The sequence below is a fragment of the Palaemon carinicauda genome, chromosome 21 (genome assembly GCF_036898095.1).
Source record: "Palaemon carinicauda isolate YSFRI2023 chromosome 21, ASM3689809v2, whole genome shotgun sequence".
Classification (NCBI taxonomy): Eukaryota; Metazoa; Arthropoda; class Malacostraca; order Decapoda; family Palaemonidae; genus Palaemon; species Palaemon carinicauda.
The window spans coordinates 109082895-109110821 of NC_090745.1; the positions used below are offsets into that span (position 1 = coordinate 109082895).

At 35.3% G+C, this 27927-nt stretch overlaps 1 protein-coding gene across 9 annotated transcripts in view; it reads left to right on the forward strand.

The window, feature by feature from the left end:
- The window catches only part of Slob (Slowpoke binding protein), a 261375-nt gene that overhangs the window by 207322 nt on the left and 26126 nt on the right, over nucleotides 1–27927 (forward strand). For 4 of the 9 annotated variants that reach the window (XM_068345249.1, XM_068345250.1, XM_068345256.1 and 1 more), the window contains 2 exons: nucleotides 10136–10206; nucleotides 11646–11717. In XM_068345249.1, coding sequence (XP_068201350.1) covers nucleotides 10136–10206; nucleotides 11646–11717 — 143 coding nt within the window. Of the gene's footprint in view, nucleotides 1–10129; nucleotides 10207–11645; nucleotides 11718–20194; nucleotides 20250–27927 lie in introns of all 9 variants that reach the window. The other 5 variants (XM_068345253.1, XM_068345255.1, XM_068345257.1 and 2 more) reach the window with 4 other exon arrangements.

Below are 27927 nucleotides of genomic sequence, written 5' to 3' on the forward strand. Positions count from 1 at the left end.
AAGCAATGAAGACTTCTCTGAGGGACAAGGTTGGACTTCTATAGGTTTAGATGGATTCCCAGTTCTCTGCAAAAATCAAGATGGGGATCCCTGTGGCGTATGAGCCATGATCTTGATTCTGCCAAGAGAAGCCAGTCGTCCAGGTACCTCAGGAGTCTTATCCCCATGATACGAGATCAATCAGAGACTAGGAAAAATAGATGGGTGAATACCTGTGGAACTGTGAACAGGCAAATGCACTGCACCTTGAATTGGTAGATCTTGTCTCTGAAAAGAATGAAGTATTTTCGTGAGCTGTGATGGACAGGGATCTAAAGATATGAAAATAAATATCTTCCAAGTTTATGTTCAGCAGGAAGTCTTTCTTTTCCGATGGCCTGAAAAACACTCCATGCGGTTTCCATCTTGAACCTTGTTTGGAGCACAAACCTGTTCAAGCAGGAAAGGTCTATGACAAGTCTTTAACACTGTCAACTTTTCCACCAGAAATAGGTTGCTGAAAAAGACTGGTGACCTGACTAAAACTACTTCTATGTGATCCTTCACAAGCATCCGAGACACTTCCTGTTTCAGTAATGGGTTTTTCTGTGATCTTTTTAGATAAAATGAGGGATTCGTTCGAATTAGAGTCAGAGGAGGGGCGACAGCTCATGAATAGGAAGCAATACCCTGAGCAGAGGGCTTCTACGGCTCGGCCCCTTACTACCACAGGGGGACCAGTGGCAGCACCTGGCCCGTCAGGTGCATCTCCCTTAGTGGTAGTAGCCCAGCCATCTGGGTCAAGTGCTCAGGCTATAAAAGCCAGAGCACAAACCTCCAAAGAGGTCAATATGGTGTCCAACACACCAAAAGTATTGTCACCGATAGGAGCATCTCCCCTAGAGGTAGTAGCCCAGCCTTCTGGGTTAAGTGCTCGAACTGTTGAAGTTCTAGCACAATCCTCCAAGGAAGCCAATGTGGCTTCCACCACCTTAAATGTATTGTCTCAGGCAGAATCTCTACCTGATTTGATGGAGATTGGAAAACAAGATCTTCCAAAGAGGAAAAGGTCCCCATCATCCTCACCTTCATCTAAGTCAGGTAAGTGCCCTACTGCTCATGATCCTAAGGTTGACTCTTATAAAGATCCTAGAAAGAAAGAAAAGAAGAGTGGTGGCCTAGTAAAGCCTTCCATCTCCAGGCCTTACATGGCTTCATCTGAAAAGTCCCAAAAGACAAATGAGACAAAGAAAAATAATAACAAAAGATAATGTCTATCATCCAGTGGAATTGCAGAGGTCTAAGTACTAGCATTGAGCAAATAAAAACTTTAACCAGGGACTCAGACACGAAGGTAATTTGCCTACAGGAAACCAAGATCAGTGACAAACCATTTAATCCTGGACTCAATTATCATTTTTGTAGATCCCCTCCTTTGCAAGCTGCAAGAGCTCAAGGTGGTACAGGTTTTATTATTCACAAATCTGTAAAATTTGAAACAATCCCACTCAATACACCACTACAGGCATGTGCAGTTAGAACTCATATCGGGAAAAAAATTACTTTATGCTCGCTATATATTGAACCATCCTTAGAACTTTTCCTCTTAGATCATGCTGGTAATCCAAGAAGGCTTAGACTTTCTGACCTCCAAGACTTGATCAATCAGCTTCCTGCCCCTTTTATTTTAATGGGTGATTTTAATGCAAAGCATACTTTATGGGGTGGAAATGTGTGCGATAGATGGGGTAATCTTGTTGAAGAATTAATCGACAACAATGATGTAATACTAATGAATGATGGTTCTCCAACTAGGTATGATGTATTCCACAACTCTACATCAGCCATTGATTTGTCAATCTGTTCCTCATCCATTCGATTGGACTACCTTTGGTCAGTAAATGAACACCTACATGGCTGTGACCATTGGCCAATAATGTTAAATTATGTCCATAATCTTCCTTCTCAGTATCCACCAAAATGGAAGATAGATGAGGCAGACTGGGCAGCTTATGAAAACTGTTCACACACTGATAAAGAATATGATGAATTTACATCTCCAGTGCATGCCTATCAACATCTTGAAAATATTATTGATGATAATGCTAGCAAGTTTATACCTAAAACATGCGGTTTACCTCATCGCTCTGTAGTTCCTTGGTGGAGTAAAGAATGTGCCAACGCAAGAAAAGTGACCCGAACTTGCTTCAGAAGATACTTGAGGACAAACTATTTAGCAGATAGAATAGCATATCTCAGAGCCTGTGCCAAACAAAAAAGAATTTTTAAAAAAGCAAAGAGAGCATCTTGGAAGAAATATATATCTAATATTAATACCAAAACTCCTTCAAAGGAAATATGGGACAAGATTAGAAAACTTCAAGGTAAATTCGTCCCTAAGCCTCTACCAATATTAAGGGAAAATAATAGATATATATCTGACCCCAAAGATGTAGCAGAGGTTCTTGCTAAGCACTTTGCTCATGTATCAAGTGCTGACAACTATTCCCCAGCATTTCAACAAATTAGAGCATCAACATCTGTTGTTCCTCCTGCTTCTTCAAATACTGAAGCTTTTAACCTGCCTTTTAGTATGGAGGAGATGCAAAATGCTATCTCCAGCTCTTCTTTAACTGCCCCAGGTGAGGATGGCATCCGGTATGAAATGATATCACATCTTCCAGTGGATACCAAGGAATTTTTATTAGAAACCTTTAATGGTCTATGGGCTTCCCATACATCTCCTGATTCCTGGCATACTTCAATTGTAATTCCAGGCCACAAGTCTGGTAAAGACCCAGAACTGCCATCTAGTTATAGGCCCATATCCTTGACCAGTTGCATATGCAAACTATTTGAGAGAATGATCAACAACAGACTTGTGTGGTATCTAGAATCAAAAAATCTTTTATCTAACAGACAGTTTGGTTTCAGGAAGAACCGAAGTACTCTGGACCCTTTGCTGATGTTATCAAGGGAAATTTCAAATGCTTTTTCTAACCAAAACCAGGTGGTGGGTGTCTTTTTTGACCTCGAAAAGGCATATGACACCACCTGGAGGGGTGGTATTTTAAAGCAATTGGCCTCGTGGGGTATAGGAGGACATATGTTCTCTTTTATTGAAGAATTTTTATCAAACCGCTCCATTAAAGTGAGAGTAGGGTCAGAACTATCTTCATCCTACATGCAAGAAGAAGGTGTCCCCCAAGGCAGCGTATTGAGTGTGACCTTGTTTGCTGTTGCAATTAATAGTCTCATTAGTCACATACCTCCTGGCATACAAGGATCACTATTTGTCGATGACTTTGCAATTTATTGTAGTGGATCATCTGCACTACAAGCATGCCAAAATCTTCAAATTGCAATAAATGCTGCTTCCGCATGGGCAAATTCTCGCGGATTCATGTTTTCTCCTCAGAAGACCAAAGCCATTCGCTTTACTCGTACTCGTAAAAGGGAAGAGATCCCCACCCTTTTCTTAAATGATTGTATTTTGCCATATGAGGATAGTGTCAAGTTTCTTGGAGTCATTTTCGACAAGAAAATGACATTTGGTCCCCATATAAATGACCTATCTATCAGGGTTAAGAAGTCACTGAACATTCAGAAAGTGATATCGCATTTTGATTGGGGTGCTGATAGAACAACTTTGCTTAGAATTTATACATCTTTGTGTCTGAGCAAGTTAGACTATGCATGCCAAATATATGGGTCAGCTACAAAGACTTTACTTGGAAAACTTGATATTGTTCACAATGCTGGGCTTCGCATCTGCACAGGTGCTTACAGAACATCTCCCATTGACAGTCTCTATGTTGATTCTGGCATACCTCCCCTTTCCATTCGCAGAGAGGAGTTGAGTTTGAGGTTTTTAGCTAGGTCCCTTGCTGTGAGAAACAATCCTAACTGTAAATATGTTAGGGCGCCTTTAGATCGGGCTCCTAACAGATCTAGAGTGCCTAAGCCTTTGGAAGTACAGCTGAAAAATGATGCTAGAGAAGTAGGCTTGTTAACAGCACAGATAGCAGAAGTAGGATATCCCAAGTCTCCTCCTTGGTGTAATCCACCTGTTAAAGTATGTTTTACGGCAGGAGGGAAAAATACCTTACCTAGTAGGGTAATGAAAAGTGAGTTTTTAAATCATGCTGCTCAACATCATGGGAAACATGTTTTTACAGATGGCTCCAAATCGGCTGCAGGAGTTGGAAGTGCAGCTGTGGTGGGGGATATTGTTATTAGAAGGAAACTCCCATCCTCTTGTTCAATTTTTACTGCTGAGCTGTACGCAATAATTCTCGCAGTCCAACATATTTTTAAAAATGGCAACCAAAATAGTTTTTATACAATTTTTACGGATTCCAATAGTGTTTTACTCTCATTAAAACAAATTATGCCAGGCCATCATCTAGTACAAGAGGTGCAGGACTGGTTAGTACTTCTGCAGTCTAGGAAGAGTATCAGTGTTCACTTCTGTTGGGTCCCTGCCCATGTTGGGGTGGATGGGAATGAACAAGTAGATAAGGCAGCAAAGGAAGCTTCAGGGCTAAGTAATCCATCCCCCTTGAGTATTCCTTACAAAGATCTTAGAAGTGAGATTCATCTTTACTGTAAAAATAAGTGGCAAGCTCGATGGTCTGAACGGACCACCAATACAAAATTGAAACAAATCCACCCATTGGTGGATAAATGGTCATCTTGTAATTCTACAAGTAGAAGGGATACCATTATTTTAACTAGGCTGCGTATTGGCCATACACATGCAACGCACAATTATTTAATGAAGAGTGGGGAAGGGAGACAGGCCCCTCTTTGTAATACCTGTCAAGTGACAATGGATGTTAAACATATTTTAGTCGATTGTCCTGTTTTTAATCTCCAGAGGAGGACACATTTACTCCAGGACAAACCGTTAAGAGATATACTGGGGGAAAACTGTAATACCCTGAACTTGAGAAAATTTATACAAAGTATTGGGTTATATTACGAGCTATAATTGATTTTATTAATTTATTTATTTATTTTACCCTTTTAATCCCTATTTATTTCACATTTAGATTTTATTGTATGAAAGTGTTACGATTTGTATTAAAGGTTAAAATGATACTAAATGTTGTGAGTGTACAGATATGATTGAATGATTTTAGTTATATAGCGCTGAATGGCCTTTGATGCCCCAGTGCTTGGCTTAATGCCTAAATCCCATATTCAATTCAATTCATTCTACGGCTCGGGATCTGCCCCAAAGAACTGCCACCTCGTTTTAATGATTTTGCAGGCATAACCCTACTGATGGTATGTCAGGGGATCTGTACTCCTTAATGGGATCCTTGAGGACCTCTGCTACATCATCCTAAGAAATGTCCTCGGCGACGAAAAGAAGAAAGCTGGTCATGTCTCTTGGATGTTTGAGCATTGAGTGGTTCTGGTAGCAAGAGACAACCCTGCTGAGACTGCTTGAAAGATGAAGATTAATGTACCTGTCGGGAAGCTGGGATCCTTTAGTTAGTATGCACTTGGATAGCATGTAGCAACTTTTTTTATCCTACCTTTGTGTATCTGTGGGCCAAAACATGCATCCGCCTCTGCTCGTAGAGATCGAACTTGTAATTTAGAATAATTAGAGGCCACCACATTGGACATCTGTAAATCATCTGAAACCAAAAATGATGAAGCTTTCTTAGGAGACCCATTAGCTTCTTTCTGTCGAGAAGACTTTAATTTGGTGCCTTTCTACATTGGAGGGCCAGGCATACTTCAAGCTCGTAATGGAGAATACTGTAATAGAATCTTTCCAGCAATGATGATTCTGTACCTGTAGAGATAGGGTGGTCTGCTGCCACTCGAAGTGGTGTTTGAGATGGCATTTTAAGCAAGATTTTTACCTGTAAATCCAAAAAATTGCCCAGATTGCCAATATCTGAAAGAAAAATTTGGCCGCCTGGACCAAGTATGCTCGTTGGAGATAGGGATCTGTTAAGGTTCTCAAAATCTGGTTGTACAAGGTTTTGAAGCCACAGGATCAGTATCACTGTGTGATCTCGGATTCACAGTCCCATAGGAAACCCTATTTCAATCACTTCCATACTCTGAAAAGGATGACTGTCATTTTTGAGCTCAGGGGTCTCTGGAAAGTCCAAAAAGAATGGATCTGAATTAAAGCTATCATGACCTGCAAACAAAAGTTTGTTTCTTGCCCCCAGAGGAGGAAGCAGCAAATGGTGAACGATCATTTTTGGCTGTCCTCTTAATGCTTTGCATTATATCTTTACCACTGAGAAGGCAGCCATTCTCTGCAAAAATCTCAAGTAGAAGAGGAGGTACAGCACTTACCTTGACAACTTGGGCAAACAGAATAGGAATCAACCTCGACCCGGCTCATGAAGGGGCCACACGAATACCCATCAAGACCAGGACAAGTCCTCATACTACCTTCAACAGTACAGTACGTACTCATAATCTCTTGCACACAATGCAAAAAGGAAAAGCGTAAAGCACAGCGCAATCGCAAGTGTAAAGCACAACGTGGAGTGGTCACAAATACTTCTTCCTGCTACGGCAACCAGAAGATGATTGGAGTCCCTGACTTTGCTTCCCCTTTCCAGTGTTGGTGGGATAGCAGGTAACCATGCAATGTTATAAAGATTTTATAACTTCTTACTTCTGGTCGTAACTAAATTACTTAGGAGTAAACCTATATAAATGACAAAGGTTTGTATTTGTGTAGAAATAACTATAATTTTACACTCTCCATACTTTTACCGTGATCTAGCATGTGTGTAAGAAAGTTCAAGCTTTCTGCGATGTCTCTTAATGCCCATTTTCTGGTGATAGGGCAAATAATCTGCCAATCTGGGCCATCTGCTGTCAAGATCTGCTCAGAATATCTACTGTATTTCATAGATAGATATGTTAGCAATGTAACTAGAGCCATTAATCTAATCTAAAACCACATAGTAGATGACGAAAGGATGATAATGCATGTTGTTTTGAAAAACCAGAGGAAAATAAAAAGTACATTTACGTATTCATCGGCTTGTTTACATAAATTTAAGACTTTTAACTCCAAAAAAAACCCATAGCAAGTAATTATATACTGTACTTTGTATACAAACTTTTATTTCAGAACGTCCAAATCAATAGAAATATTATGTAATTTCCATCGGAATGAAATCAAAGATTTCCGAGTCCTTTATCATGGGGATATTCCATATTCCAAAATAAAAAATAATCTGAAATCTTTAAACTCTTCTGGTCAGAGGAATGCCGGATAAGGGATTCTCAACTTCGTAACTGATGCATTGTACACTTAATATGATACATATTTTACAACTCTTTTGCTTTATTACATTGACCTCTGAATTTGCATAAATTTCTGTTGTGTATATGTTACAGGGTATTTAAATTGTGTATAAGATCTAATCAATGGTAATTATGTATTGAAACTTTGAGTTCAAAGGTCATACAGTACAGTAGAGCATTCAAGGGATGCAGAAACAGCATGCATGTATACTTTATATGATTACGCACATGCATATGTATACATAATGTACATGCATGAATGTGCATGTATGTATACATAATATTCATGCATTTCTAGTTAGACAACCACCCAGATTGGTAGTTACAGTATGATCACAGAAATTAAGCAGAAAAATAAATTAAACTAATGCTATTTGGTAATAGTTTGTCGTAACCTACAAAATTTAACCTTCAAAATAATTGTCTTAAGATATTAAGGAAAAGTGGAGGGTAACCAGGAAGGTGGAGTACCCGAGTAGAAGGAAGACACGGTAACTGGAGAGTTTTCAACACCATCATATTTCACCTTTCTTTTGATAAAGAAAATATTATGCTGTACACTTCTTTTGATTAAGAAAATACTGTACATGCCTATGCCCAAACAGAATTGGCCAGCACTACTAGTGTGATACGTATTTAACATGACATGAGTAATAGCATGCACTAATCAGTACCATATTCTCATTTAAAAAAGTGCATGTAGCCTTCTAATTAAACTTTTGATTACTATAACTGATGATACTTTTTTTTTATTGCACTCCCAATAGTCAAGTCCAGTCTTTCAGGGCAAAATACTCATTGCACATTGAAATACTTTATATAAGTATTGCTCCATGCAAGGGCATAAATTTCATTCTTACATTAAGGTATATATTGATCTAAATCAGAAACTACAGTGTAGAAATAATAAAATAGTAAAGGGTGCCATCCAAGTCTTATTAATGGTTGTAAGAAGTAAAAATCGAATTCATCAATTAACGAAGATTAGTTTCCTTGCGTTGGAGCTGTGAAATTGGCAGGATCAGTATATTAAATAAGGAAATAAAGCCAATAAATTAATGTTTAGAATTTTAAATGTCTTATGTTTATACAGTAATGGAGATAGTTGTGGTGACTCGACTGTCAAGATTGTTGTTTACAGGAATGGATGAATCAGTATGAATAAAGACTCGACTGTCAAGATTGTTGTTTACAGGAATGGATGAATCAGTATGAATAAAGAACTCTCACAAATTTTTATTTTCATTATTTTTAAGATATTGACAATGATCATTTCATATTGGGCTTGAGACGAAATTACGATATCTTTTATTTGGTTAGGCTAATGGGCTGGCTGTTTTTACAATATAGTATTTGCTAATTTTTCTTAAATGTCATTTAGGAGGCAAATGCTATCAATTAGAATTAAAAGTCTTAAGTAATATTATGTAATTTCCATTTTCCTGATAAAAAACTGGAAATATTTTACCTTGTTTTGCGACTGATCTAACCATATTTGGCCCTGGAAATTTTTGGATACTGGTAAATGTAGGGTAGGCTTAAATTATTCATTCAGTAGAGTATAATGTAAAAATTGATACAGTAGTAACATTCTGGATTAAAGGGCATTTAGTATGCTAAAAGTTTTAAATTCTTTTTTTTATAACAAGAATATTTGATATAGTTCTAAGAGCTGTCACTTATTCTTTGAATCACTTATACAATTGACCTGTTACTGCCATCATATATTTTATTATAATGCTGTATATTCTCGTGTGATTTTTTCTTGGAGTTGTTATATTTCAACAGGCTAGCAATCAATTCTTTCTTAAACATTTTCAATCATTTTACATTTCAAACTTATAGAAATAAAAGTTATTTCATTATGAAATGAATTAGTATTGTTAGGAGAGCTTGTCAAAATATTTCTAGGAATTAGGCTAGATGCTGGTAAGTTTTGCTATTTATAAGATGCATTTATTAGGGCAATGTTGTAAAATGCTTTCCTTTCCTATAGCTATGCTGTTATATAGATGTGGTAGTCGGGAAACACTCGCAGATCATTACTTTCACAGTATAGAGAGAGAGCCTCATTCATGAGTGTTTAGTGTAAGCTAAATTTTGATTCAGACTGTAAATGAGATTTCATTAAGTATGTATAGAGTTGTCAATGTTTTTATCAAAGTATCTTTATCAAATAGCCTATTGCTTTTAGTGTTTTGTTTAGCATAAAAAGTCTTTGTAGTCATAAATGGATTTTTTACCTTTTGGTTTAAAATTCCTTTTGGTTTACATCTTTGATGTCACAAGGATATTATTCTTATATGGAATTATAAGTAGATTAGATATATGGTTTTATATCTGATTTATTTTATCTTGTAATTCAAAGAGGCTATTAGCATAGGGCTAGAATCTTGATTGTTTGCATTAAAATTGTAAATCCCTACTGGAGTACTAGGTTAAACTGAGGGAGTCTGGAGCTGTAAAATTTGAGTCCAGTTAAGGTTTACACTTTTGTAATTTACACATGAAATAGAACAAGGTTAAAGCAGTGGCATTCATCATAGTTATATCGAAAGTTAAAGGAGGAAATAAAGATAAGTAATCAAACAATATATACTATATGAGAGATGATCTGTTTGCTATAGAAGGATAGCGTGGAAATCCGCTTGATTTCAAGTGGGTTTATTTAGAACATTGAAAACCTAGTGGCTTGGATACAGCTAGCTTGTATTGCTTACAAAACTCTTTCGAATGTGAGCAATGTTAAATGCTTTCTGGTCTTTTTAAAGAAAATCCTGCTTTATAGTAATGAAAAAATCTTATGACTATTTTTAATCACTACTATTAATACTGTTGCCTTTTTTTTCAGTCTCAGTTCCAGATACGGTATTCACCTACCATAAGGAATATTTTGAAAGAAGTTCGAAGATTTCAGAAGCAGAAAAGGTGAGAGATACTATTTTGGTTATTTTGAATCTTAATTTAAGGATTTAAGTTATTGGTTTATATTGGTAGGCAGCATATCACAACTCCCAGCTTCATCCGTTTCTTAATCTTTGGAGTTGGAGTCATTGCCAAAAACAATGTAGCCAAGTATAGTTTTGCATTCCAGTTAGCAACCATATAAAATCACACACACTAACAGAACATGGACTGTATAGGGACAAACTTGCTCAACTCTGTATTTAATTTTTTTTCTTTATAGGTTTTCTGCTTTATGTAATATTAATTTGCATGTCTCCTAAAAATTATGCAAAGAATAACTATTCTAATCTTCATTCTTTGTTAGGTTCACATCCAGAATTTAACTTATTTTTTTTTTCTGGAAACTTTTCCCTTGATTTTGGATCTTATTAACTTTTATTATTGGATCATAGTAATAAAATTATGGTAATTCGCTTGGTAAGCTCTTATTGTTCAAGTGGAAGGCATGATCTTCTCAATCTCTTTACAAGATATCTTTTTATTCATTGTTTTAGTGATATAGCCAATATGTAACAATATTTTCTTGAATATTATTTTATTTGAAAAATTTAGAGTAGAAATATTGAAAGCAGTCCCTTAATAATTTCAAGGCAACGTATGTTTGTGTGTACTGCAATCATAATTTCTCTGCAAAGGTAAATAGTATTCATTAGGAAAGCCATAAAGATCTGTAAGAAGTTTTCTATTAACTTAGATAGTTTATTTGTACCCATCATAACCTATTTTCAGTATTTCTTTTCATCTCCTTTTCTTGTGATTATTATTTAATTTTGGTTATTCTAATCAAGTTGGTTGTAACCATGGTCTAGAGTATGACTGAAATTTTGCTCAACCAACTAAAATTCTCCTTCTGAAATTATTATAATAATTGCTTTGTGTTATAGGTTTATTTCATTTTCAAAATGTCCATCTTTTGTTACAATGCAATGGGTTCATAATAGATCAATAGAAATTTCTACATAAAATCATATGACAGTCTTAGTCATTTTTTATTTTTGAGTTCATCACAGTTTGCATGCATATTACCAAATTTTAAATTGATAAATTTTCAACTAATTATGCATTATACAATCAGAAGAAATATTATTTAGAGTTGGAAACATGTTTGTTTAAATCATGATTTAATTTTCCTTAAAAGATTTTTTTAATGCTCAATATACAAGTTATATTTCTTATCTTTCCTTCATGTTCAGTTTTTGTAATGATGCAACTCTTTTCCATGTCTTTGTCTACCAAGTTCAGCTTGTAAGAGGGCTATACTGACACTTATTAAGTACAGCACTTTACACTGTTGTGATTTAATGAACCTTTAAGCTTCTGTGGTTATTATTTTAACAAATATACATTTCGGTGATGTGATAAAAGAACCCGGATTTGTAGAAGTTATATTTTTCATTCAGTCAGCAACGGCGTACACAGTCTCTTAGTCGTGGGGATACTGTAGATGACACACTCTACAGAAGAGATGGCAGGTAATAAAAATGTAATTCACCACTATATTTCCTGGGCTTTTGTAGGACCTTGAGTAATGCTCTCCAAATGTAAAAAATAGTTTTAAACGTACAGTATACTGTAACAGTATACCATACCCGAGATGTACAGTATATATGTACTGTGTAACAAATCTCATATAGGTAATGAGTTCTGTTGAAGTATGCTAGATTAATGTATTAAAATTAGCTTGGAATGAATGGAGTGACTAAGTAGAGTATTTATTTCTATAATTTATCCCTTAATACCTCCAGTGTTGACAGTGATCCAACACGCAAGCAAGGTTGATGTAATTTAGTGTACTGTACTGCAAATGATTGTAATGACCAGCATAACAACTCTACAGCAAGTGATCGTATGGTTAGGTCGTTACTTTAGGCAAATCATGCAATCCTCAAGACTTCCAGAAAAGAAAGATCTCCAGAAATTGCTTCAGTTTTCAAGTATTACTTCGGTTCCATTCCAAAAGATTTGGTAAAGTAATTTAGAAATTGTTCATTCCCTGACAGATTAGGAGCATTTTATAGAATAGGGTCAGTTAATGTTCCAGAACTTAGATGGTAATAGAAAGCACAGATAAAACCAAGGATGAAATGCATGCTAGAAGCTATTTATTTAGTTATTGTAGATTTTAAGATATTCTTGATGTTCATAGAGCATGAGGTGAGATTTAAAGCTTAGGAGAACTAATAGTTATACTGTATTGTGTAGTAATGAAACAAATTTGGAAATTAAAAGATGTAGGTCATATAATATTTTAGGGCGTAGGAGTCGTCTTGCTATAGAAAAATTTATCTAATGAAGGTACAGTACAATATAGAGTTAATCCATTGCATGGGGCCATATCATGAAGTGTGTACCATTGTACAGTATAGATCATCCTACTTGAAAATTTGTTTAATAATTCTTTTCTTATAAATCCTTACTCTTACCCATAGAAATTCACAGTACTGTAATTGGCATGATTTTTGCCTCGATATTCATCTTTAAAAAGAAGCTTATTAATACGTAACTGACCTGTCGAGGGTTGCAAATACAGGCACTTTACTGTCATTTTTAGGGGGTTTTATTTTTAACTAAACTGGTAATGAAAATTTTATATTAGTTTTAAATGTGGTCACTGCTCAAGAGCGGAGAACAAGAAAATTATTAAAGTTACCAGTATTCTTTATGTTATCCTTGGATTTGAATGGCATCCCAGTCGCAAGCCATTTGACCAAGTACAAAAATGTAATCCAATAATATTATCCTGCATTTTTCCACATTTTGACGGTTCTAAAATATGTTCTAATGTACTGTATGTAAAATACTCATATTTAGTTGAATTGAAAAAAATAAGAATGATACTGTAAAAGCAATTTAAGATTTCCATTGTGAATGTACTGCACTGTATATTCCATGCTATTTCAAGTATTTATCTTTTATGCCTGTCAAAGTCTCTAAAATGCATTACAGTACAGTAATAAGAATACCTAAACAAATATTTATAGAATTCTACAACTATCCTTGATCAGTTCAGAAACCAGAGTAATGATTTTCCAAGGAAATTCCTTAATGGGACCAGCCGCCATGATGTATCATGAAGTAATTTTCAGACTTTGAAAAATAAATCAATTATCTTTACAGATAACAAAGGTACAGCTCTTTTTTGTTTTTCGTTTCTGTACGATGTCATCCTAAGTTGTTTGCATTTGTAAGTTTGATATCATTTGCATGGCCATTTTGGTATATGTAGTACAGAAATTGAATTTTTTCCTCATATTTCTGACAGCCATACACACCTGAAACAGTTACCAACCTTTATAAAATTACGATACAGTTTACTTGAGTGAGTGTGCCTTGAATGATCACTTTGAACACTTCAGTTTCCTCACAGATACGTGAGAGTAATTATGTCCCTTTGTTTACTCCCGTGAACATAGTTGTTCTACGTTTTTTTTTAAAGGTTTCCCCTATTTTATAATTTTAATAGTCATGCCTAAAGCAATAAAAAGAAGACTTATCTTCATTTAGCATGAAAAAGATGAATTGAGAATCTAACTCGTATGCATCATGGCATACAGTACTGGGTGGAATACATAACCCAGTTAGAATTACATCATAGTTGTGATTTTATTGAAAAGGGAAACTAAAATTGCTTAGACAAAAAATCTTTGGATGCTCAGAACTCTAAAACATATTTTTCATAATATAATTCATTAGATCTATGATAATTATTATCCTATGCTATAAACAAATCTCGTATGAAAAAATAGAAAGGTTACTTTTGGGTTAGAACATTTTATTTTTATAAAATACTGCAAGTTTAAATAGTTCAAGTATTTTTGTTTTATTTGTTTTATAAATTCTGTTCCGACGAAAAATTTATATATAAATGAATTATCAAATTATAATTTTCATAACAGTGTACTGTATATTATAGGGTTGAAAAAAAAAATAAATAAAAATTGTACCTGTATTGGTCTGAATGATGAAAAATTTTAGTATGATGAAAACATACAGTACATGGTGGCTGGTCAACTTAAATGTGTAAAGGGAGATGATGATCATGATGATGGATTCCAAAACTCTTCATTATGAGGGAAGACGATTTTGATATTTTGTCTAAAGTGCTTTTAAATCCTGATTATAGGAACATACAGTAAAAGGGAAGTAATGGAAAAAAGCTGATTAGTTTATTGTAATAGCAAATCATACACTCCTTGTAAATCTACAAATATGATAATATCAGTGATAAGTAGATATTAGTTTATGTATTTAACTATGCTCATATTTCTTTTGTCTTTAGAAGCTGTGTGTTTCAACGTTGCCCCTCAAAAATGTAAAAATTTTCGGTTTTCTTTCCATCCAATATACAAAAGCCTCTATTATAGTAATGAGACCAACTATCTTCTGCCGACAATAATTCCCAATTCTCATGACGCCACTATTCAGTAAGGAGGATGGCCATGTTGCCAACTCTCATACTTAAGTGATGGTAAATAGCCAGTGAAGCATTTAGATTTTTATAATCAATTAAATATCATCCTAGACTCGACTGTAGACTAGATACTTTGGTACTTGAACTCCAGATTGGCATTTGTAAATATTACTTTACCCTCCATTTATATGACAAAAAGCCTACTTACCATGGAACAACACTTATAATTTTACAAAACGGAATTAATTGAATTTAAAAGGTTGCTAGGTTGCAAGTTGCGACTCCTAAGGATAATTTTACGAAACTAACAAATTCTATTCTTGATCTTGAAAGATATATCCCCAACAGCCACTACAGTATGACTTTAAACCCAACAATAAGATTGTGTAGCAAATACAGATTTGATACTCCATTAACTCTAAATTTTGAACAAATTATTTGCGAGCTTTCTTGACCAAACAATAATAGTGAAAGATACTACCTTCTTGGATAGAGGTTGCCAAAAACATTTTGGTCTTTTGAGTAATCATACGATTTGTCACACCATCCACAGTTATATCTTCCCTGCATACTTGTACTTCAATGTATTTTCTTCCAAATCTAGTGGAATTGTCCTTGGTTATACCCCACATCTCCCCCAAGTTTTGTTGATGTAGTTCCTGCGTAATTTTGTTCACAAACAAAAAATAAACTAAATATTTGCCATTTACTGAACAATGCAATTCTTTTCAAAGTATTGCTGCTGACTTTTACTTCGATGTACTTATCCAAAATGTTAGATTCATCCTTGGGTCATGCCCAACATGCCTACTGTACCATGCCTGGTCAAAATTGGTACCGTAGTTTTTTTGTAAAGTTGCTTACAAACATACTAACGACGACCATGATGAAAACATACCCTTCACAAAATCTTTGATTTTAGTGAAGTTAATAAGAGGTAAAGGGGTGCTTACTTTGGGAGGAGTGATGTAATGATCAGACTACCATCTTGGCATGTATGGAATAAGCAGTTGTTTAGAGGCACTTGCTTCAGCAAGAGGGAGATAAGGATACAGTCTCTGTCTTTTCTATCACAATCAAGTTGTCTAAAATAGCAGCTAGAATGCAGGAATACAAGGATTTTGCAGGAGAGTAGTTTAAAGTAAAAGAATTTGGGGCTCTGCTAGCAGATTATGAATCTGGGATGTGAATGGTACCATTGGGACCCTTACTTAATGCTGCAATGAAAACCATCACTTAGGTATTAGGTTATGGTTTGAAATAGGGTATGTTAGGCCTGAAATTTTACTTTTGATTGATAACTTATTGGCCTTCTGAGACCACAAACGCAATGAAAGATGTTAAAATTTCATAAGCTCATGACTATCAAAATTACTATACTGTAGTTAGGACTGTAGCCGAGTCAAAGGCTAGAGTGGCATTATTGTCATCATCCACTCTCTAATCTACTAGCCTATTCTTTTCTATATTTCCCCTTGAACTGAGAGTAAGCTCCCTTTTATGCTTAAAGTTTTAATGTGATCAGCAACCATTAAACATGCATTCCAAAGAGGAATAATGAACCCCTTGTATTCCTCTCAACAATTTCTAAATCACAAAATGGTCCCTGACATGAGAGACAGAGAATGTGGATAATGTGGATTATGATCACCTAAAAAATCATTCCCTTGCACAATTCACACATCAATTGCTAAAAATTCCTGGTAAAGACATCTTTTAAACCGCTGAGAAAAATGAAAATATTGAAAAACCCTGACAATGTAAAGCACATGTCTTTTTACCATGTCAACTTGCAGACTAAAGAAGACTGTACGACATGCATATGATATGCGCAGCATTTTATTGTCGGTAGATGCTAGTTTGTCTCTCTTATTTAGTAAAGGCATCGGGATATTGGAAGGAAAGAAAAAAAGGAAGTATTTTAATTTTCATGGTGTAATGTCAACCTACCAAGCTTCCATAGATGAAACCAATATGAACATCAGGTAAGATTCATAGAAATAACTTTATCATCAAAATTTCAATTTTTAGAGTAAATATATTCATACTCTTATAAGTCATTGTCCAGTGAAAGATTGCTTAAAGTTTAATGAAGTAATTGTTCTACACTTAAATATAGACTTACAGTAATATATAATTAATATACAGTATGTACATCACAATCACACATACAGATTTTTGTGATCACAAAATCACAGTGAAACTAACAACCACTGTATATCACAAATTTTGTGACAAATGTGACAGATAAATTTAGTCCAAAATAATTACTAAACTGTAAAAGAGAAGTACCTGAATCAATTTGTCTAGAACAATGAATCATCCACCAATAAGATATAAATTTTAGAATACCTAATGATCTCTCAAAATTGGTCAGATTTCAGAAATCAAAATTTAGCTTTACGTATATAATATTTAACAACATTTTAGGCAATAAGCCATAATTTCAGACATTTAAAGTGGGACAAATGCATTTAAATCAATATGATTGGTAACACTACATATTTGTTTTATCACACAGTAAAATGATTAAAGAAAATTCATATAGTTTTGTATCATTCATGTATACAGTATCCCATAAACATCATGAACGCATAGTATGATAAGGCACACAAAAGAACACATTACCGGTATGGAATTTGTTCATTACTTCAAAATTTTTCTGTTGTAGGATATACTGCATCAGTATATACTCTTAATCGAACAAGGCATTGGTGTACCACGAAGGCTTTCTCTTCTTCTTTGTCTGCATCCCTTCCCACCCCTATGTGGGGTTGATGTTCCTGGCCAGCATTCTCCATCTACCTCTGTTCCACACTTCATCACCGGTTAATCCCTTTGATTGAAGGTCATCCTTGACCCAGTCCATCCACCTTCAGTTTGGTCTCCCTCTCCTCGTTTCCTATACCTCTATTTCCATCACTCTCCTCCCAATATCCTCCCAATATACTGTTCATCTCTTCCCATGACATGACCATACCACCTCAGTCTACTTTCTTGGATCTTATCTGATAGTTCTCTAACTCCTGTGGTACCCCTAATTACCTCATTCCGTATCTTATCTCTTCTTGTCACTACACATCCATCTCAACATTCTCATCTCTGCCACATTTCTTCTCTTCTGTCTTCTTTATTGCCCTCGTCTCCGCTCCATACATCATTGCCGCCGGTCTCACAACTGTCCTGTGTACTTTACCTTTCAACTTAACTTCTATTTTCCTGTCGCATAGTACTCTACAGACTTTTTTCCAATTCTTCCATCTTAACAAAAACAACTCTGCACTATTCATTCCAAATCATACGAACAAGATATAAATTTTAGAATAGGGTAGATCCCTTCTCTTTTAGGCATCAATGGTACTGTGGTTGTTGAAAAGGCAGTGAAAACCCCATATTTTGTATAGTGACTAGTTTAAGTGAACTCTCTAACTCTTCTCTAATGAATCGTAGACTTAAACACATATATGATAATGAAAAATAAAGTAATCAAACTTACTACTGGATTTTGGCATTCTGCTTTTATAAATGTCACTTTGAGTAGTTTTATATTGTCTTCAAATTTGTCATACTTATTTAACCCATGTACTTGATGGGTAACATTGATTAGTCACTCCTAGAATGAAGAGAGGGTAAATAAATATGGGTAAATACAAATGTTTTATCATAATTTGAAATTGAAATTTTTATCTTGGTAAGCCTTGAAGAAAAAATGTATAGAAGCTAGTTAAACATCATTGTTTTTTTTTTATTTATTGATAAAATACAGTATCAACTTTGTAGTCAAAGTCTTTTTGTACTTGAGGGAACCAACCTCAACCTAAAAAGTAGACAAGATAGGCATAGTTTTGAGGATTTACAGTTCCAAATTAGAGGATTCAACTTCAGCATATTTAGTTTCAAAGTACAGTATGCAAAATTCAACCTTGACCAAGAAGTAATAGATCTGAATAAAAATTTAGTATGTGGTTGAATGCAGACACTTCTACTGTTTTTTTTTTTTTTTTTTTTTTTTTTTTTTTTTTTTTTTTTTTTTTTGGTGCGTGTGCAATTGAGAGAACTTTCAAGCCCTTGGGAAGTCAGAAATGTGTATTTTTCAGTTGCAGTACATATTACCTTTGGAATATTAGTTGTACTGTACCATACTTTTGTTCAAACATTTTAATAGCTTGTAGATTTGATTAAATTTTACCTTGACTTACTTATTTAACACAACAGTACTCTATTGAAATATGAGCTTGTGGTACTTTTCATTTCCCTCTTTTGTGCAAAAATACCTGACGCTACAACGTATTCAATGCGAGATTTTATCTAATTTAGCGTTATTATCCCTGTTGATATAGTTTAGATTTGCTTTGTAATAACAATCATTTTATATGGCAATGCTTTCATACTGTATGCAGAATTCACTGCTATTTCTATATTAATAAGCAGTATACTTCAGCGTTATACATATTTTATTATATTATTACCATACATGATAAATGTATGGAAATGGTGTGATAGCTGAAAGACAAGTAATTAATTCATCATGTTATCTTGATTTTTTATTCTTGAGACAGAACTGCCTTTAGTACAGATTAATAAACGCCCTTAATTTCTTCATTTTGCTTTATCATAATTATTGAAAAATCTTGTTAATTTTCTGACGACTTGAATAATTAGCTTTTGTCTAATGGTTGAATAAGCTTTGGATTCTAGTCTGACAAATATGCTTTTGGCCTAAGGTAATATTTAGCCCTCCAGAAAATGTCCCCTTTTTTTTATAATGTTCTTGATGCTAATTCAAAACTCTTCACTAGTTACTGCACTGCCTGTAAACTATTAAAAGTAATTCAGTTAATGAACATCAAAGTACAGCTTTAATGAATTCAAGTACATTAATTGGCTCTCATAAAATTAAAATTTATCCAGTTTTATTGTTGAAATAAATGATGCATCAACCCATATTTATTTTGGTTCTCTTTTTGCGCTGGAAATTTTTATTACTAGAACAAGATTTTGATAAGTTCAATTTTTCAAGTACAGTACAGTACTCCAGTCTGGGAAATTTTAAGTGATTACAAAGGTTATTATAAATGTCAATCTAATTATTCTGTATAGTCGGGAGTATGGTTTTGTTTTAATTTTTGTAGTAGCCAATTAGAAAGAGGAATCGAATACTGAATTGCATTTGTGCCTCTCTGTAACATGGTAACCTACTGGAAATGTACTCTTGATAAAGGAATAACTGTATTATTTTTCTTAAATACAGTAGTTTGTTTCCAGCAAAAAAAATTTAGACTTTTAAAAAAAAAAAAAAATTTGTTCACTCTTTCCAAGTGAAAATTTTTCTTGAAATTTATAGAGGCCAAAAAATTATTTGTCAGCAAGAAGCTATTGAGCTTTTCCATACTGTTTATATAATCTGAATTTTTAACCGTACAGTATACAAGATAAGATTAATTACCATTATTGAAAAAGATATGTAAAAAATGTTACATCACTTTCTTGAGGGGAAAATAAGCACATATTTGTGGTTTACTTACCTTATGTTCTTAGGTGTGATGAAATGAGTTATGAAGGTGAAGAAAGGGGCAGGAGCATCAGACGACAGGTAACCCAATTAGTTGATATAAAAAAAAATTGCCCAAGGGTATTGTTTATAGGATTATCATTTTCAGTAGCTGCTTCGCAGTGTATTGTATATCAAAAGGCTATACAGAAAGCTTTAGTTGAAAATGCTTTGGTCAGGTTGTACTCATATTGTCTTTATAATAAGGAAGAGGTAGCAAATGATAGTGAGGAGGTGATAGTAAATGGCATCTAGTAATAAGAAGTAGATAATGGAAGTATTTATGGAATTGCAAATTAGGTACTGTACGTGGGTCCTTTCTTAACGTTATACAGCACAGGGTGTTATGTAATGTACAGTACAGTTTTCTAATAACAAATTCTTTTCTTAATGAGATATGATACATAAAATACTCTGTAATCATGATTCTGGAAAGAATGGAATTCTGTAAACCACACATTATTTTCAAAAAGAGGTTTTGATGAAAGAAGAGACCATTTTTGGGGAGGTGCTGTGTTGTCTCAAAGAACTCTGTGTAAGACTGGAACAGGGAATTCAATAAAACAAGGATACCAAAGAAATCTTCTCTCCCCTGCTCTAGGACCACTGTTTCAATGTGCAAAGCATGGACTTTGTGTGTATGAGAAAGACCTTTTGAGTTCAGGCTCATTAGAACTTGACGCAGCAACTCGGTAGCTAAAATTTGGCTGCTATGAGTGGTGTCATTACTAATCGGGCATCATAGAAAGGAACCAACCTCCCGGTTGTCTGTCACCCTACCGGACCCTCAATGTGCTTGACCTTTATTCACAATCGAAGTTGAAAAAGCAATTGCCCCACTCCACTGCACGAGGCTAGGGAGGAGGGAGGGTCCCCTTCTAGGACAGTCGTTACACCCAAGCAACACCTACAGCACATGGACAGGTTTCCATGAGCAAGGAGAAACACTAACAAGTCTGACTTATCTAATGAGGGATAAATGAAGAAATCTAGCTACCCCACATTATATTATTCTCCTTCTTCTGAAGGATCTGGTTGACTTTGTCCTTCTCTCTGCAGTACCCATATAAGTGTCACGAATGCACCAAGTACCATGCATGAATGTTGTATTGCTTGTATTTATTTTGGGCAGTGTTTATTAAACACCCTATGCCCAGATCAATCCATAAAACGTAATGTCGTGAAATTGCATATTCGCAAAGGAAGCTAGTGAAGAGGTAGTTTTTCTCATCATGGGTTCTAGGGATGGTGACAAGATCTTTTTTTTAATTAAGGAGTTCATCAAAATATAGATAACACCTGTTGAAAGGGACTTTGTTAGTCTAGGTATTTTGAAACTAACTACCTTCTGAAGACGTGGACCTCGGTAAATATAATTTTTAAGGTTGACAGATCTCGTTTGAAGAGGATTTTTATTTTTGGCTATAAGAAGGTGACCGTGGTTCAGAATTAGAAGAAGGCAATAGGGGTTATTGTAACAAGCTCCTGGTCGCTCCTGAATGGCTTCTGATAACTCAGCAGGTAGACCTATAGGCTCCCCCAACTCCTCATCCCTGGCTCACAAGGATGGTGAGATTGCAGACATCACAAGAAACTATCAAAATTTAGCAGGTTTCAAACTTCATTCCTGCAGATTGCCACCATCTGAAATGCTGCCAGTTCACTGACTGCATCCGAGGCTAAAGCTATTAAAGATATGCCATTTTGCAAAAGGAACGGGTGAAGATGGTTTACACAGAGGAAAAGACTGGGTGATCCTATGAAATGTGAGTGGAGATCCATGTTACAGGCATGCTTGAGAGGTTTTGTTAAAGATGATTTATATGACAATATAGTTGATGGCTGAAACTTCCTCTCTTAAATTGGCATCAATGACCTTGTATGTCAGGATGCCGGAAAATCTCAAATCAATCGGTCAATCCTCTCCTCAAAGAGGTGGACCTGAATGGAAGCCAATAAGCCGAGGGTTATTAGAAGAGGTGACTGACTCCTATAAACCTCTGTTGTCTTGTTGATGAAGACATCTTGCAGCTCATAAAAGTAGTCAAAGTTGTAATATGGAGAAATTCCAAGAGTGAAGGTTCTGGGTGTCCGAAAGGAAGAAGTAAAGATAATCCTCCTTCCTACTTTGACACAACTGTGCAGATTGACATAGGTGTATTCTTGGTCTCGGACACAAGTAGTGGATACCATGGGCTGCTTGGCCGAAGTGCATCTATTAGCCCAGCTGTCCCTGAAAAATTATGAAGGATATTCAAAGCCTTTGAAATCAAACTTGTTGGAATAAACAGATAATTAATTACTATCTGTTCCCATACAGATTCAAAGCATCTCTTTCCACTGCTTGAGTCCAAAGTTCAGGGCTATGTATGGTGGAAGTTTGTGGTTCCCTTTTGTTGCAAACCGGTATATTCGGGGATCTGGAACTTGCTCTGAAATCTCCTAAGAAGAGACAGCTACTTGGTTGTATATGAAGACCTATATATGGGAGTTTCTTCTTGGACCGAGTTTCTTCAATGTTAAGAAAATTGCCAACAGTTCCAACACATTTAAGTAAAATGCTGCAAACTGAGGGAACCATTTCCTGAACTCGAAGATCTTCTCTGAATGACCTCCCCAACCTGATCAGGATCTAAGCTACAATCCTAGTTGGAAAAGCAGGATGCTATAAGTCCAAGGGCTCCAACAGGGAAAAATAGCCCAGTGAGGAAAGGAAATCAGGAAATAAACAAACTACGAGAAGTAAAGAACAATATAAAATATTTTAAGAACTGTAATAAACATTAAAATAGAACTTTCAACAGTTAAAGTAACAAGAAGATATATAAGACAGGCAAGCGACTAATGGTACCAACATGGCCTGAGAATTCTTTTGGAATGACTGAGCACCTGAGCCTGACTGTCCTGAAACCCCTTCCAAGCTGCCCAGCTCCACACCCAATTGAGATATGTCAACTTGTTCTTAAGCAGTGGGATCACTTTTGAAAAAACTAATAGTCCTAATATCTTCCCCAGTTGCTACCTGATGGTGAAGCGGCTCAAAACTAAGAATCTGACCTTGTTTAGAATTCTTTACCGAGATTCTTTTTTAAGGCTTAGGGTGGCTTTCCCTATATTCCACTGGAGACCTAGCCACTGAAATATATTTCTTGGAATTGTCTTGATTTTGCAAAGGTGATCCAGAAACCTAGGTCCTGAAGAACCTGCAAAACCTTATTTTAAGTATTTGAGGGTTAATTCTTTATGGTTATCTCCACCCAAATCAGCTAATCATCTAAATAAGTTATGACCTGAACTCCCTGTAATCTCAGGAATTTGACCCCTACCTTTACTAGCTTTGGAAACTCTTTGGGTTATATTGAGAACCACACCTGTAACCATGGGTGTCTGCCCTGTCATATACAGCACCCTAATAGAGGGCAGGAACAACCTTTCCACAATATTTAGTACAGATTCAAATACAGCCCCTGGCCCTATAGCATCCTGCTTTTGCAACTAGGGTCGTAGCTTAGCAAGTAATAATGATAATAATAATGTTCATGTATGTGAGAATATTGTCTAATTAATATGTTATCACTTTAATTAATAATCAACTACTATACATGAGTATCTATGTTAAGGTGCGTCCACACTGTCGAACTGTGTCTGTCGAACACAATTGTTACCAGTTAACATTGTGAAAGAAGCATTAACGACGTCAATAACGAGCACCAAGTGGTGTGTCGGACAGTGCCTCTGTTTGTAGAGTCCGAGCTTCAGACACTCTCCGAAGGCGGAGTGTCACTATGGACGGAGTTCTACTTGTTTACCGGATTAACTTTCAACTTTTAGAAGATTAGGTATCACCTTCTCTGTAAACATGACTAATTGTAATCCAGTTACGGAGCAAAACTGACTTTTGAGATAGAAGGGAGGCTCAGTTGCTAATCAAACAGTACTGGCAGAGCCCATGCTTATACAACATCAAAGCAAATGTTTAGAAAGACGGAAACAAACTTGTAGCAGCAATAGATAAAATAACGTCAACTTCTGAGAAGGGGAATGTCTGTAACCGTTTACAAGTCAAAAAGAATAGGGAATCCTTAATGGGTCATTACAAGGCAGGGCTACGCAAATTGGAGAAATAAAAAAAGTCGGAGGTTGGCACAGAAGACATTTGCACAACCAAATTATGGCGTTTCGATATAAGAGTATAGCATAACAGAATGTTTCGATTATGGACACCGAAGTCTTCTTTGCTTGGTGTGCGATCTTGTGGAAAATACATATCTCTCTCTCTCTCTCTCTCTCTCTCTCTCTCTCTCTCTCTCTCTTCTCTCTCTCTCTCTCTCTCTCTCTCTCTCTCTCTCTCTCTCTCTCTCTCTCTCCATGAGAACAGGGGAAACAAATTTTGAACATTTTATCTATATCACTGAAACAATTTTGCTTTAGTTGACAATACATAATCCAAACTATGACCTGTCTCAAACATTAGCTATTTTTTGGAATAATATAGGCTCTACATTGCATGTTACAAAAAGTTTAAAATTTTCTAATGTATAAAGCGTTTGGTCCCAACAGTAGATAGTTTTTAAAGTCTGATTCATAATCACTTTAAGTTTCCTTTAAAAAGGAAGAATGGCATCTCTTTTCACTTCGTCTTTGCAACTAGTCTTTCCATGCACCATTCCATTGTTTTCTAAAGGTCATAAATAATCATGCTGCATAATTTAATTTATTGGATTATGCTTTTATTTTATGGTGCACCATGGTTATGATGCTCCGTACTAGGAACTGATAACTACTACTTGATTCTTGAGTACAGATTAGAACACTGACATAGATAACAGAGTTGCTAGCGGACATCAGCTTCGGACATTTCTTTTGGTCTTTGTTTGGTAAAGGGAGTAGAAATCCTGGTAGTCCACTTCATTTGGTACCACTGTTTGTTACCATATCAACTTCCCTCGTTTCAACACTTATGACGTCATTCTCTTTCAATTTAGATATGGTAACAGTGTTTATCCGACAGACACTGTTCAACCGTGTGGACGTACCTTTATAAACCAGCTTTAGTACAGCTGGATAACCTGAGGCTGTGCTAACCTAACCAAAGTTATAGATACTGCGAAGCTAATCTTCTTTCTTATTTCATAATTTTTAATTTTATATAAATTGCATTTTCCTGATTAATGTAATCAATTACTGTACAATGAATGGCACCAGCAATTTAAACAACCCCAACTTTCGACAGTTTAATTATAGTTATGAAATCATGCATGTGATAAGGTACACTGGCTAAAGCAATAAATTAAACTAATTTTATTAATTGTGAACTTTATCAAACAACACTTGGAAGGGCAAATAACTGAGACCTAACCCTGATAAAAAAAAAAATTTGCATTAATGCTAACAACACGGACTGAGCCAGTGTCAAACCCAGCAATCGAATAACACACATTTGCTCATTTGATGAATTAACCTAAAGAAAAGAAAAAAAAAAGCTGAAAACAATTACTTGAGAGTTTGGTCTTGTTGTGCATTGGTTGAGGCGCTGGAAGGCTGGCAATCAACTGTGAAGTTGATGTATTGCATGACATGCATGATGTAGTGACATCACTCATAGCTGACAAATTTCAGATACTGAGAGGCTGCTCTAATGAGCCTAAACTCAAGGATTTCTCTTATACACGAGTCTATGCTTTTCATGTTGATACACTCAGTTCTAGACTGAGAAACAGTGGTTCTTTGGTATTTGTCATATTGGATTCCCTGTTCTTGCCTTTTACAAGAAGGTCCTTGGAGACAACACAGCATTTTACACACACACACACACACACACACACACACACACTCTCTCTCTCTCTCTCTCTCTCTCTCTCTCTCTCTCTCTCTCTCTCTCTCTCTCTCTCTCTCTCTCTCTCTCTCTCTCTCTCTCTCTCTCTCTCTCTCTCTCTCTCTCTTTTCCTTTTAAAAGTTACCATTTATAATAATCTTGTGAAGTGAAGTGAGTGCTTTTATAATTTATTTAGGAAGATATTCTGCAAAGCGTACTTTCAAGTGTCAAAAGAAAGTCTTGTGTTCCGGAAATAGCATCCTTTTAAAGACTTGCTATTACCATTTGTTTTGGCATATGGGTTATTCACATGGACCAAGCATTAAAAGTATGCATAAGAGTTCTTATTTTGAAACTGCTGCTGATCTTGCTAGAAATATGTGAATCAAAAGGCATTATGAGAGCATTGCCCAATGTAGAATTTAAGTAGCTTCTTTGCAAGAGTAACTGCATTTACTTTGTAATTTTATTTTGATTGCTCATGTATAGGACTGCAATCTTGTGTGGAGGTTAATGCATCACTTTAGATTTCAAAACAAAATGGTGTCTAGTTTTTTTTTTTTTTTTTGTAAGAAAGTTCAATCTACTGTAGTATATTCAAAGGTGCAGTAATTAGTTTTAGGAAAATCATAAATATCAATGCCCAAGATTTATAGCTTTAATTCTGCAATGTCTGTACTCTGTACTAGTGATCACAGTAGTTCTCACACACTACATAAGTGTAGTTAGTACTGTAGCTTCTAAAACGTATACTATATTGCAACATCAATAATTAGCATTTAAGTTATTTTATAATTTTCATATGTATGTATTCAAGTTGAAAATGCTGTGCTGTATTCGTAACACAATTTTTAATGTTTGTAACTTGGTTACCTTAAGTTTTCATAAATTTCTATTTAACGAATATCGTAAGGTTTTTTTTTTTTTCTTTTACAAAACAGATATTAGGACAATGCATTGGGCCAGACTTTTACTAACAACAAAGTTAAATTACCTAACAAAGACACTAAAAAAGCTTGATTGTTTTCAATTGCACTTTGTTAAATTTGTCAATATTGGTCCATTTGAAAATTTTTACCTAACCACTAAGGTACACAATAGGTTTAGTTAATTGGAATTTATTTGCTCACAAAGATTTTTGTTCATGGGCTTTCCTTTGTGCATCTCTAAAGCCCTGTCCACACAATTGAGCATGCCCTATGGGCAAACAGTGATACTAGGCCACAATAGTTAGTGAAAATGAGGGTTGATGACGTCAGAAGCGGGAAAACTAAAGGCAGGGATCTGGCAGCACTGTATGATGCCAGATCCCTGTCTGTGGTTTTCCCGCTTCCGACGTCATTAACCCTCATTCTTATTAACTATTGTGGTCTGGTATCACTATTTACCCGTCGGGCATGCTCGATCGTGTGAACAGGGCTTTAGTGAGAGAGCAAACTTCTCCGTAGAGTTGTAAACCCCATTATTTTCAACAATGATCGGCAGAACTTTGGATCAATTAAGCAGTTTCAGTAACTTGACTTTTTTTTTTCTTATGAATCTAGGCATGCTGTATACCCCTACATTTTTATTACTTACAGCTGTACAAATATAATACAGTGCAGTAGTTTGTCTACTCAGGGGATACATGCAGTTTTATGCTTTCTCTGTATACTTTAAAACTCTCTGCCTTATTGGGTATTAATCTTGCTGAACTTCATTTATAACCACAAGCAGTCTCAGGATTAAGTTATAGACAAGATAAAATATGACTGCAATACTTAATGATTTTTTATTAATTTTTAAGTAAAATAGAATCTTTAAGGTTAATTTCTATACTCACATGATGTTCATATTGCTTATCTCCTAAAGTTTCCTAGTACTGATGATGTTGTTTACCCCAAAAAACTGATATAAAAATAGTTT